Below are 13662 nucleotides of genomic sequence, written 5' to 3'. Positions count from 1 at the left end.
CCTTTTTTCACCATTTTCATTGCATTTGGAATTTTTTTCCCGCTTCCGAGTACATGGCATGGAATATTTAATACCATCATTATGAAGTGCAATTTGTTACGCAGAAAACAAGCCGTCACACAGCTCTTTACGTGTAAAAATAAAAAAGTTATAGATTTTTGAAGGTGGGGAGTGAAAAATGGACATGAAAAAACTAAAACAGGGCCTGGTCCTTAACCGGTTAAGTACCAAAAACAGAAACATGTGTCAGGTAGCTAAGAAATAATGAATCCTTTATTTATAAATACAAACATAGGAAAATCAAATGGCCATTTGATTTTCCTATGTTTGTATTTATAAATAAAGGATTCATTATTTCTTAGCTACCTGACACATGTTTCTGTTTTTGGTTCTTATGTGCTATCTTTTCATGTGTGTAGCACCATTTGATATGGTTACCTCATTGGGATTTGATTCCGTTCTGGACAGATTTCCTTTAAGTAACAACTATCGAGAATGGCACCCATTTGTGTAAGTTGTGCTACTGTAAACACTCAGTATTTGATTGTTTTGACCCAATATGGGACACCAGAAGGGTACAGCAGCAGCCAAGAAACCAATGTCTATTACAGTTATAAGCAACAATTGGAGATGGGTCTCAACTTACACAACATTATTTGGTGTTTGGGAGCGGGAAGTATCATTTAGCTGCGATATCTCACAGGTGGCATAGAGGCATGGGGTTTAGACACATAAGCACAGGGCAGAGAGGACATAATCTTCCTATCTGGAAGTCTGTTCTATGCAGAGATTTAGGATTGACTCCTGCATCTTTTTGTATATGGAAAAAAAATACCGTAATTGGGAAGAAATCCTAGGGCCTTAAAAATCAGGGAGCAAAGTAATTTAAAGAAAAACTACCAATTAAGGTAAATCCGATGGTCGGTTCCCCTTTATACTTTTACATACCCTATCCTAATCTAACCTTTATCTTACTAATATGCAAAAGTTTGGAAGGGGCTACTGGGGCGTAATGCATGCACAGAGCTCAGCACAAGCATCAGCGTGAATACAGATTGTGCACAATCAAAAATGTATTAGGTGCTCGCTGAGGATCATCATCATCATAGTATATAAGGCTGGAAAAAGACGCAAGTCCATCTAGTCCAACCTTTAAGAATTAAATAAATGTTTTATCCCCATAACCCGTGATATTTTTGCTCTCCAGAAAGGCATCCAGGCCTCTCTTGAACATGTACATAGAGTCCGCCATAACAACCTCCTGCGGCAAGCAGGCAAGGACAGGCAAGCAAGGATGTGCAAGCAGGCAGGACAGCAGATGCTACTGGGGCATGGAGTAGCCTTTGGTCCCACAGCCCCCGCAGATTCTGCAGCCTGTGCCAAAAATTTGCATATTAGTAAGATAAAGTTTAGATCTCTTAAGGCTATATAAAAGGATTAAAGAAATATAGTTTTGGGGTTAGGACATTAATGGGAACCAACCATTGGATCTACCCTGAGAGGTAGAGAGTGATGAAGCCACCCTCCTGGTTGAGTGTATCACTACGTCTAAGGCATAGGGTTGCTGCTCACTACATCCACCGGAATTCTCAACAATTACCAAGTTACAACAGTTTATTCAGAGGACGACATAGACAGATGTATTCACACCTGTAATGCTGAAGAGGTATAGGTGGTTTTTTGTCAGTAAAACATTTGCAACACATTTCTGGACTGGATCGATCCATCCCTCGCATTCTATTGCAGAAACACAATTGTCACTGAGCAGTTGCAGTTCAATGAAATGACAAGGACTTTTGTAGGTAAAAACACAAGTGAAAATGTTGAATAATTGGAGCTTTCTGCTTGGCTTTTCCACCAACTTCCACCGGCTTTTTAATATCTCACAATATCTCTTTTAATATGTTTAGATATCAATATCTCAGTGACAGTATTTATCATATTACAATATGAAGCACTCTCTAATAAAGTATTATAACTGTAGTAATAACTATTTATAAGCAGATGCATTTCCCGTGTAAGATCTACAAGGCCACAGCACAGGAAACTCTATATTCTCTCCTGCAGTAGTTCTATTTATGCCTTTGTATTTTAGAACAGTCCACAGTGCAAGGATGGGGCTATTCCAGGCATTAATCAAAAGAACTTGATATTGTCCCTTCACAATTAAAAGTGAGGGGTAAATAGAGGCTGTATTCTGTCTAAAGGGAACCTGTCACCAAATTTTTCACAAATACAGCTAGTGGCAGGTTCCTTTAGAGACCTTGTAACTTTCTGACACCCTTCTAGGTAAATTTGTTTCCCTTAGATCCCCTTAAAATCAGTGTTTTAAACTTGCCTGGTATCTAGGGACCCAAAGAGAGAGTTGAGGCGGCGTGGCCTAATATCATTTGACCAGGGTGACATCATCACAGGTCCTTTAGCCTCTTAACATTAGCAAACTGTACCCCATCCACTTATTTGACCACATAAAAAATCACAGCATGCTTGCATAGACTTCTACTCCACTCCATGCAGGCTGCTGTGATATCATGAGATATATACTTGGTGTACTGTTTGCTAATGTTAAGAGGCTAAAGGACATGTGATGATGTCACCCTGATCACATGACATTACATGACATGCTTCAAGCAGAGATAGGATGCCCATCTCAATGCTACAGACATCCTTGAATACCCAGTAAAATTATGAAGTTGAATATATGGGAATCTGAGGGGAACAATATTTAGCTACAAGAAGGGTCTCAGTTAGTTACTAGGGCCCTATAGGAAATTACCACTAGCTGTATTTGTGATAAATGTGGTGACAGCTTCCCTTTAAGGTTCTAACAGAGCAGTAGCAGCCATAATAATGGTGTATAAATTGGAGTTGGATCATAGATGTTAAACATATGTCTTAGATGCTAGATGCCAGTATGGGTATGTAAAGAGGTAGGACAGTAAATACAGTTCCCATATAAAGAACAGCTATGAATTACTACATCTTTATTAAAGAAAAAGGGAGGATAAAATAACATTCATTTATATTAAATAGGTTATATTTAAGGATGTTTTCTTAAAGGAAACCTACCACTTGAAGTGGCAGGTATAAGGGGGAACTACCGAGCACCAGCTCAGGGTGAGCTGGTGCCGGAGCTTAGTTTTGTTAGTGTTTTAAACCGCAGTATCGCGGTTTAAACTTGCCCGGCTCTCCTTCACTTCCTATGTAGCCGAGGGCACGGTCGCGCGCATGGTGCCCCGAGCGCGTACCTCCCTGCGCCGAAGCAGCTTCCGCCATAAAGTTTAAAAAGTGTTTTAAACCGCGATATTGCGGCTTAAAACACTAACAAAACTAAGCTCCGACACCAGCTCACCCTGAGCTGGTGCTCGGTAGTTCCCCCTTATACCTGCCACTTCAAGTGGTAGGTTTCCTTTAAAGACATATTGCATGGACATCCCTGTACCTTGCTTTGACCTGCAGTATCCTAGTGAAAATGGATCACCTTATAAAATGGTAAAGACCCTTTAAATTAGTTGCAATCTAAAGCTTGTCTTGAAATCTACTGCAAATAATAACATACTATACATTTTCACAGTTGGTGTCCCCATAAATATTTCACTTCCTCAAATTTTCAAAATGCAGATGTTCTGAGACTATTTTTTATGTACATCTAAAAGTACTATAATCCTATAGTGTAGACTGGAAAGATGTGGAATGACATGACCATATAATACAGACAAATCCATCATGACCAAAAACGCAACCAAATATTAGGTCACAGAATTGCTATATGCAGCTGTGTTTTAACTTTATTTTGAAGGTATGCACAGATATACAGAGCCTTGAGTCCAGTTGTTTTTGTATTTTTTTTATATTGCATACGGCTTTGTAGATTGCTGAAAATGGAGAAGGAAAGCACAAAGATAAGATCTTGGAGGGAACCAGTTCCCCATGCACGTTTATAAGTAGCTCCTTTTGTAACAAGAACGCCAAAGGAAAATAAATAATTAAATAAATAAATAATAAATTAAAAATGCAAATGTGAAAACAAGACCACAACGACAACCTGTGCCTGTGGAATAGGAAGGTGAAGTCAGGTAAATAGGAGAAGTTCTTGCATCTGCTCATTCAAGTCCAAAGGTGCTCGTCTCCTCCACTGCTATCAACAACTTTTCATGTAACATGGAGTAGGATGGGTATGGTGGAAGGTCCAGGCGGTTGAAGCATGTGTGCGCCCTGTAGATAGAGAATGAAGGGGTTATGGAGGATAACATTGTGCTAAAGTAGCTAAATATTTTTCCAAATTGGAAAGTTGATATTGTTTTCTACATGTTTTATTTCTAAAGTGGGAGGCATAACACAGCTGAGGTTATGTAAAATCAATCAAACAGGGACTATTAGTCATGAGAGCCATTAGCCAGAATGCAGAGAGGTAAGTATTACAATATTTTTCCCTACATTCACTGCTATTCCCTAGAAGGAAAGGGTGGTCTAAAGTTTGGCTACAGACAATACTTAGGCTAGAAACACATGGACCTCTTGTGGCACAGCAATATTATATATGCAACCATGGTTTGATTTTCTGTTGCCTTTCTGTGTTATCTTTCACTAGGTTTAGGTGCAATGTAGTAGAACAATACTAGGTAAGTCACCATATAGTCCTAGACCTATATATCCATTCTACTAGTAGTAGAAATGGTAAGTTCACATCTGTAGCTCCCATACAGGGTACATTGGTTAAATGAAGCAAGGCATGATAGACTACCAACACAGTTACTATAATGATGTCCTTTTGGCTTCCATTATAGGGTAATTGAATCTTCTGGGTTGGGCCCAAGTGTAGGTTCAAGCTCTACACCTCCTATAAGTTTTACTTGGAACCCTCTCAGAGAAAACATTTGTCTACCACTGGAAAGCATCTGGGCAGGACAGAGACTACTTTAAATTGGTTCTCTCCACGAATGATCAAGGCACAGGACATCACAATCCCAGGATGCATCAGCTAGGCTCTGCAATGGAGCAAACTACTGCACTCTCAGTCCAAGGAGAACATTTTTCTTTTTCTTTCTATAAACCCATAGCAGCCTTGGCAAAAAAGAGTCCATAAAATGACAAGATTTTTAAAAAAAATAACTTTATTTAAATAAATTTAATCAAATCATAATCAAGTCAATTACCTTGGAAGAGATGTTATCTTTCCCCATTTTTCTATACAAAAGCGCCTGAGTCCATTGCTACCTCGCAGGGCTGCGAACCCCTCATACGGCACACTAGATGTCCCAGTAACGAACTGTAAAAGCCGTAACCGCTGCTCGTTGTTAAATCTTTCCACAGCTGCCCAAAACCATCGGATGACAATGTGGCCATCGTGATATCCTAGAAAACCCAATATGACAGATTGTAATAGCAGACAGAGAAACATATGTTTACTAACTGGAAAATTCACCTGTGGACAGATGGTTTTGTAAATAAAAAAAACCACCAGCATTGTCTCAGTTCCGTTTGCTACCAGTCCTGTATATGATCTAGAAAAAACTACCCGTGACTGTGAATTAATTATATCTGTAAGTTACTTTTATGAAAGGAAAATGCCATCTGGTGTAACTGAATATAAAACTATTGTAAACCATTTTGGGATGTGGCCTAGTGTCATTGCTTTCATTATAAAGACACAATGAAGATGTGAGAAGAGCCCTAGATGAATTTTGCTGTGGATCCAATTTACATGTTATAAAGTAGATTATGCAGAACGTGTCATTATACTGTAAATAGGCACTAAACATGGTGATGCAGACTGGATGACAGTGCACAGAAGTAGTAGCACCCTTGTGCAAAACCACAGAACCTCTGTGTCTGGGAAACTTTTAAAATTTGCAAAAAATATGAGTGTCAAAAATATAGAAAATAGTGTACGTTACCTCCTCTGTATTCTGTATTATTGCGCCAATCATTCAGGTCAATTTCTGCTGTACCCGCAATGACAAGCTCTAGTTCTCTAGCATCAAATACAGAGACAAGTCTGGAATCTACAACCTGAAATATAAGCAAAAACATTGCCATAACCATAAAATCATTTTTATTGTTTTGTCCTTTCTTCTGATACTATGGTTACATTGGTTCTCATTATGCCAACCTTGGCTATAAAAGTAAGCAGCCCAGTAATATACTTTATTCAGTTACTTAAACATTGTGACTATTTCAGCAAATTTTAATGTGACTTTTTAAATGGTTTTTGTATCGGTTAGTGCCAATTTAACTTTCACTACAGCTGTATGTGGCTTATGTTAAAAGCCCAAGGCATACAGCTGTCTGGCTTTTTAGTCATACTGTTGAGCATGTTTATACTGAAAATCAGTAAAAGCTACCTGTTCTCTGTTGTTTTTTTGAATGAGAGCAAAGCTGCAGTACCCTGGCACAACTGCTACACAGTATAAAGCGCTGTCTGCTTCCACAATGTAGCTCTGGAGATGGTGTCTGCTGAGAATAGCAGGACAGTGGTGCTGCTAGATGTCAACTCTCAAAATCTATCATTGTTTACCTATCATTAGGACAGGTTGTCATTTTCTACATTCCCCTTCAGTAATTAGTTACCTTTACAATTGTCTATGACAGAACAGTGTTGAAAAACTAAAATGATGAAGTGCATCTGTGAACTGGACCTTAGATTTATAGTTCCACCAAAAATATGATGAAACACTTGCTATAATCATGCTAGAAAATAATTTGAAGTGAAAAAGGAAACTGGGTCAATTTGAAATGCAGTGATTCAATTGTTTTTGGGTAATTTTTCAGAACGGCACATCCAGTTCACAGCCAATTGATAACAATCTATTGTGTAACATTGTAAAGTCTTGGGAACATATCAGTTATATTGTTGAAGGACTGAAAAAATGGATGCTCCTAGTCAATGGAAATTGCTTCTGGAATTTATAAATTTCAAGGCGACATTTAGCAATATTGGGGCACATTTACTGAGGTGTTTGCGCCAGTTTTCTGTCAGGGTTTGCACATTCTTTCTAGTGTATTTAAGAAGTGTTTGCACCACATTTGTGTCGCACACAACCGTTTAGTGTTGCGGCATCACTAGTCATCATGCGTGCGCAGAGGGCTTCAGTTGCATAAAGAACGTGCGCCAGAAATCCTGAATCTGATGCCCTCTGCACACTATACAGGCAAACTACACATAGGGCAGTGTGCACTAGTCTTAGTAAATGTGCCCCATTGTGTTAAAAGAACCACATGTAAGCTCTTATAAGCAGGGTCTTCATTCCTATTGTTGTACCCGACCATTTTAATTATCTCTAATCTATCATAGATTGTAAGCTCTTGCGAGCATTTGACCTCATTCCTGTTGTCTGAAGGAATAAAAGTACTTTTCTTGGACATTCTGCAGCATTAAAAAGATAGAAAAATACCTCCTGTAGACTTACAGACAGAGAAACAAGGTGCTCTTTGTGGGATTAAGGGGTTTAATGTAGAGACTGGTTTCCTTTAAACTTTGGGAAATTCTTTATTACATGTTCTGTTACAATTTTCTCAGGCTATGTTCATATTACCATGGAGATCCACCAGAGGATCAGAAAGACAATATATACAGGCAGTCCCCTACTTAAGAACACCCGACTTAGTTACAAACGGACCTCTGATAATTGATAATTTAATGTTCTTTAGCCCTAGGCTACAATAAACAGCTGTAACAATTATTAAAGATGTCTGCAATGAAGATTTATTGTTAATCGTGGGTCTGATGACAATCCAACACTTGTAAAATCCAATTGTCACAGAGACCAAAAAAATTTGGCTGGGGTTACAATTATAAAGTATACGGTTTCGACTTACATACAAATTCAACTTAAGAACAAACCTACAGAACCTATCTTGTATGTAACCCGGGGACTGTCTGTATTTCTTTTACAAAGAATAAAAACTAAAATCTTTCTGTTTGTATATTTAACAAACTAGATATAGGTTTCTTATGGTTTGCATTCATTGAATTCAATGAAAATATATTGTAAGAATCTTCATATCTTGAGGAACAGAGGCAAATTGAAGACACATATAGCCCGTTTCTGTTGTTTTACAAAAACAAATATTTGTAGCTCCATCTTGTGGTGCAAATATAGATTGTTGGTCTATTTGTGAAAAAATTATATAAAAATACATGTTCTAACTTGAATATAAAATAATGACTTGAGCTAGAAATTGGATGGCTTTGGTTACAGTTGGCCGGATCACAACATTGAAGCATACTTGCTTGTAGAGATGGTGCATTATTGAGCAATCTGGAATAGAGTTACATTCTTAAGGGGATATATACAAGGACTTGTATGCCAGTTTTCTGGTGTACAAGCCCTTTTATAATTGCGATTAACTGTGCAAACCCAGTAATTGCAATTGTTTCCTTCTTTACACCATCTCCACTCCAAGTGGGTGTGCGTGAAGGGGACAAGACCAGTGTTGTGAGCCGTGCAAACTTTCATAAGTCAAAGTTCGCAGCCTGCTTAGTAATTCTACGCCAGCCAGGGATTGGCCTAGAATTGTACCCCAAGGCAACTGCCCCACAAAATACAGGAGGCTGCAGCTGTTCACCATTGGACCAGGGTTATCATTGTGGAGCCCTATTCTTCACTCACCTCATAGAAGCCCCGTACAAGGGCTTCAGTCTGTTGGACCACTCCACGCTCCACACGCCACTTCACCATTTTCTCTATATATTCTTTCTTATTTTTCTCTGTCACCTGAACATTTGCACCACCGGATTTCAATTCTCTTTCTGTGACCTGTTACATGTAGAAAAATTTGTCGTATTATACACAATTAAATGGCAAGTATTTTAGCTTCAATGTTTTAATTCATCTCTGTAATATATTTTTTAACAATTTTTGCGCCATGCTGGTGAACACAAAAATACATTTATTAACCTAATCAACCAATTACAGGGCAAATGTTCCTAAGGCCACTTTCACACGGTCCCTATTTGTTCAGTATTTTGTATCAGTATTTGTAAGCCAAAGGCAGAAGTGGGTTCAAAGCATGGAAGAAATAAATATTTTTCAATTATACTTTTCTCTGTGTAGGTTCCACGTCTTATTTCAGATACTGTTGTGAAATACTAATCAAATACTGATAGTATGCAAGTGGTCTAAAATAGGTTAAGATCTCCTGTTCTAAGGTATGATTATGTGGAAACACAGAATAATTATAAACCTGTCATACTGGCCAATTTATTTGTAGGTCTTTCTATACAGGCTTTGGGTGAAGATTACGTTTGCATTTATTATCTAGATTTAAATATGAAGCTCACTGATGGGAATTGTGTCACTCTAATATGAACTATGGGTTGTTGTTATAAACATAGATGTAGGGGGATACTTATCAGGACCTCTGCGCACCGCCAGTGGCGCAGAGGCCCTGAAATAATCACAAATGCTAGCTTATTGCTAGCTTTTGCGATTATTTGCCCCGATCCGAAGGGGGGGGCATGAAGGGGGGAGGGGCGGGGCCGGCCGAGCGCAGGAGCGCCAGCATATGATAAATATCCCCCGTAGCTTCAATCTGCTGGGCTCTAATGAAAAATGTGTACCAGGCCTTTCAATTATAATGAATGCCTTGAGGGACAGATTACTTATGGACACCTTGGACTCACACCCTCTGCCCCCTTTAAGTTACGCCCCTGGCTCTGAAATTTAACCTTAAATTTTGCTACCGTGATTGAGGCTGCAGAAATGTGAATTTTTTCTTTGGGAACCCTAATATCCTAAAACTTCTACACGTCATAAGTTAATCATTAAGAATTTTCCATACTTTAACTTGAAAAATGCAATGTAAGATCAATGATTTGCTTCTTCAAAACCTGTTTTATTGGCTTCTCAAAGAGACTGTTAAAACAGAATAAAAATATTTCCAGTAAAGTGTTAAAAGGCAGCAAGAATACCAAGGAACTTTTGGCCCTTAAAACCATGTGTGGAAAAGCAGGCAGATGTTTCTGCAGGAACCCTGCCAATGCATATGGCAGGTAGGTGTTGCAAAAGTGTTCCTCTCCATGTCAGGAGCTGTCTGGTGAGCCTGTGCAACTCATCCAGGGGCTCTAACATGGTAAACATGGTTAACTGTACTATCCAATTGTATGCTCTGTGATTACTATGAAGGAAGGAGTGTGCTGGTTGGACAAGTGCTTACCACCTCATAAGGGGGAGTTTATAAAACCCCTTGTGAGTGGGAACACATGGTCATAGGGGCATATTCATCATCGTCAGTGGCGTAGAAGCCCTAAAATAATCGCAAATTCTAGCTTATTGCACTTTTAGCCCAATCCATGACCTTCACGTGTGATAAGTCGGCGGCTGCCTGGGGTAGAAATACACCCTGCCAGGGCTATGATATGCTGGAGCACGAGCGCCAGCATATGATAAATATCCTCCATATAGTTTATAGTCAGTCCTGAAGCAGAAGTCAGAAGTGTGCTGCAGAGCCAGTGTTCCAGATCAGGAAGCAGAGGTTTCTCAGGCCTGCTGCCTGACACCTTAGCCAGTTCCAATAGACTAGGCCTGAGGACAGAGATCCACCATCAGGACTCAGTCCCATCTTTACCAGCCCAGCCTGAAACCATTATGCAGGCTGTGAACGGCCACCTTCCTGAGGACCTGCACTCCGACCAGCAACCTCGTTCCAGCTGAAGTTCTGCTGATGTTTAACGCCGTTACCTGCTGTTTGCTGTTCCAATAAAGAACTGTAAGTTATTCTGCCCCATCGTGCCTCTGACTGATCCCTGGATTAGGCTGTTCACCATCATGGGCTACCCATCCTTCATCATCAAGGATCCCTATCTATACATCAGGGTTGCCCCAGGGAGAAACCTACTCTGTTAGCCTTTCCCTCCATTTTCTTGCACACTTCGCCTGCTGGAGACCTGCCAGGCTCTGGACAAGGCCTCCATTCCCGTATACAAAGCACTGTGACCATCATGTCCCTAAGGCTGCAACAGTCACTCCGGTATTCCGGGCCCCAGCTTCAAGCAGGCCAATAGAAAAGGCTAGGCGCCGGTGGGGCATGTTGCATTTCTCCAAAAGAATGTGAAGCTGGGAGAATTTGTAAAATGGAAGGTATAATGATGTCAAGGCATCTTATATGAAATATATTTGCAAACAGTATTGTAGTAGGTTTTATCCACATTAATATAAGAAAATTATGTCAGTAGTTTCAAACTTGGTTAGGTAATTGTCTCTCCCATTGGAAATTTTATTTTTAATCACATGGGAGTATAACTATCAGAATCCTGATGACCCATATCTATGAGACATTGAGGGTAATTTACTAAAGGATTGTGTTGCACGTGATCTGATTTTGGCACAGCGGCGCCGGCTTTCATGCGACACAAATCGGGGGGCGGGCCATCGGACGATCTGACAGATTCGCACTAAGCGTGGGAATTAACTGTTAAATTGTGTTGCACTTATATGCACCGGGAAGAAGAAGGTGAACTCTGGCGGACCTGTGCGGGAGCGACACATGCAGGATATCGGCGCACAATCTAAGTGAATTGCCGGACAATGCATGATCGTTGGACATTCCGGATCGGGGATCGCGACATGGACGGGTAAGTAAATGTGCCCCATTTTTTTTTACATATATAGTAAATAAACCACATATATCTTTTGTGAAAATACCCCAATAAATGGGTTTCCCGACTCCCAGAAGGAGTACAAACACAGAGACCACCTCCAACTATGGATGCAATACCACCTGGATCTATAATGTAGCTGTGTGCATGATGCCTTAGAAGAATATGATAGAATAAGATAGAAGAAGTCCCCGACTTAAGAACATACAAATTACAAATGGGCACCACTGGACCTTTCTGCCCACTGTGATTGCTGGTGTAGCTCCCTGGATGATGGTTATTTACTGTGCTTTACTGTGCTGTATTGTGGGGTGTGACTCAATAAAGTCACACCCGGCATAGATTTTATGCTGGGGCCGAAATATCATTGCTGTCCGTAGAGATTTGTAACTAGGGTCCCCTTCTCCTTAAAAAAACATATTTGTGCACTTACACATGTTAACACAATTACACACATTTATATACACACACACATACATACATTTATACACTCACAAACACACATTTAAGCACACTATATACATTTATACATACACAGTACACAGTATTTATACATCTTATACATATATAGTATAAACACATTTTATGCACACATACACACATATAGGGGCAGATTTATCAAGCTGTCTGAAAGTCAGAATATTTCTAGTTGCCCATGGCAACCAATCACAGCTCCCCTTTAAAATATTCATGAGCACTGAAAAATGAAATGAAAGCTGAGCTGTGATTGGTTGCCATGGGCAACTGGAAATATTCTGACTTTCAGACAGCTTGATAAATCTGCCCCATAGTATATACACAAACACTCAAACAAATAGTACATATACATCATATTATTACTACACATATAGTATATACACATCATAAGGGATATTTATCATACGCTGGAGATAGCCCTGATAGTCTCTGGCCTCTTAATGTATCAGTCAGAGGTCTGCATAGCACTTACCTCTAGAAAAATTCTCATGAAAATTTGCCAGCTGCAGAGAGTGCGAAGGTGCACATATACTAATATATATATATATATATATATATATATATATATATATATATATATATATACACATACATACACATACATACAGTACTATATACAGATATATAGCATATATACAAATATGCACATAGAGGCAATTGAATAAGTTGAATTCATATGTAAGTCAGAACTGTATATGGGACCTGTAATGGGAACAAGGATTATAAATAAAATTTCATTACAGACACCTTACAGCAGAGCATTGCAGCCTGGAACTAAAGTAATAGCATCCAGAGAGCATCACCAGAGGTCACAGTAGGCAGAGGGGTCGGGCTGTAACTAGGCGTTGTTTGTAAGTCGGGTGCCCTTAAGTAGTGGACCGTCTGTACGCGCATACACACATATAGATAATATACATACCACATATACACACACCACATACATCATATCTACATATACAGCATATAAAAACCATATACACACGTATATAGATTATATACACATGACATATAAACACACATAGAGCATATACACATCTATAGATTTATATACTCATACAGACATATGTATATATTCACTAACAGACAGTCTTATTATCCCCGAGCCCAGTAGCTTCTGATCACATGGTGGAACTAGAAGGCAAGAAGGAGAGAGATTCCCAGTCCCACCCCCTGACCCTTCCTCAATATTTCTTAGCTGTGTTCTGTGGAAGATGTGCACTGTTATATTTAGATAAGGAGGAGGTGAGCGCTGCTCAACCCCGGCCCTCTCCATAGGAACATTTGGCGCACGGCCCCGTAACACAGGAAAAGATAGGACATGTCCTATCTTTTCCCGGGCTATGGAGCGGTATGGTGCCGCATGTGGGCTGGACCGTACCGCTCCCGTAATGTGTCGTGAGCCCATGGAGGTGTATGGGGGACGTATATCGGCCGTATATATGTCGTCTGTATATATGTCCCCCATACATGTGTGTGAATGTAGTCTAGCAATGTACAATGTGTAACATAATATGCATAGAATGGTACACACCCTCCATTCTTCAGTGTGGCAGGTCAGGAGGCTGCTACACTATAGTTAGCCCATG

At 39.7% G+C, this 13662-nt stretch overlaps 1 protein-coding gene across 3 annotated transcripts in view; it reads right to left on the bottom strand.

Annotated features, from left to right (window-relative positions):
• Positions 1 to 3749: 3749 nt before the first annotated feature.
• The window catches only part of HECW1 (HECT, C2 and WW domain containing E3 ubiquitin protein ligase 1), a 172921-nt gene continuing 163008 nt past the window's right edge, over positions 3750 to 13662 (bottom strand). For all 3 annotated transcript variants that reach the window (XM_072153345.1, XM_072153344.1, XM_072153346.1), the window contains 4 exons: positions 8613 to 8759; positions 5898 to 6012; positions 5157 to 5355; positions 3750 to 4215 (listed from right to left, as the gene is read on the bottom strand). In XM_072153345.1, the coding sequence (XP_072009446.1) occupies positions 4104 to 4215; positions 5157 to 5355; positions 5898 to 6012; positions 8613 to 8759 (573 nt within the window). In that variant the 3' untranslated portion in view covers positions 3750 to 4103. The remainder of the gene's footprint in view (positions 4216 to 5156; positions 5356 to 5897; positions 6013 to 8612; positions 8760 to 13662) is intronic.

The sequence above is a fragment of the Engystomops pustulosus genome, chromosome 5, assembly GCF_040894005.1.
Source record: "Engystomops pustulosus chromosome 5, aEngPut4.maternal, whole genome shotgun sequence".
Classification (NCBI taxonomy): domain Eukaryota; kingdom Metazoa; phylum Chordata; class Amphibia; order Anura; family Leptodactylidae; genus Engystomops; species Engystomops pustulosus.
Note: the sequence above shows the minus strand (reverse complement) of the source record. Positions and strands in the feature narration are given on the sequence as shown.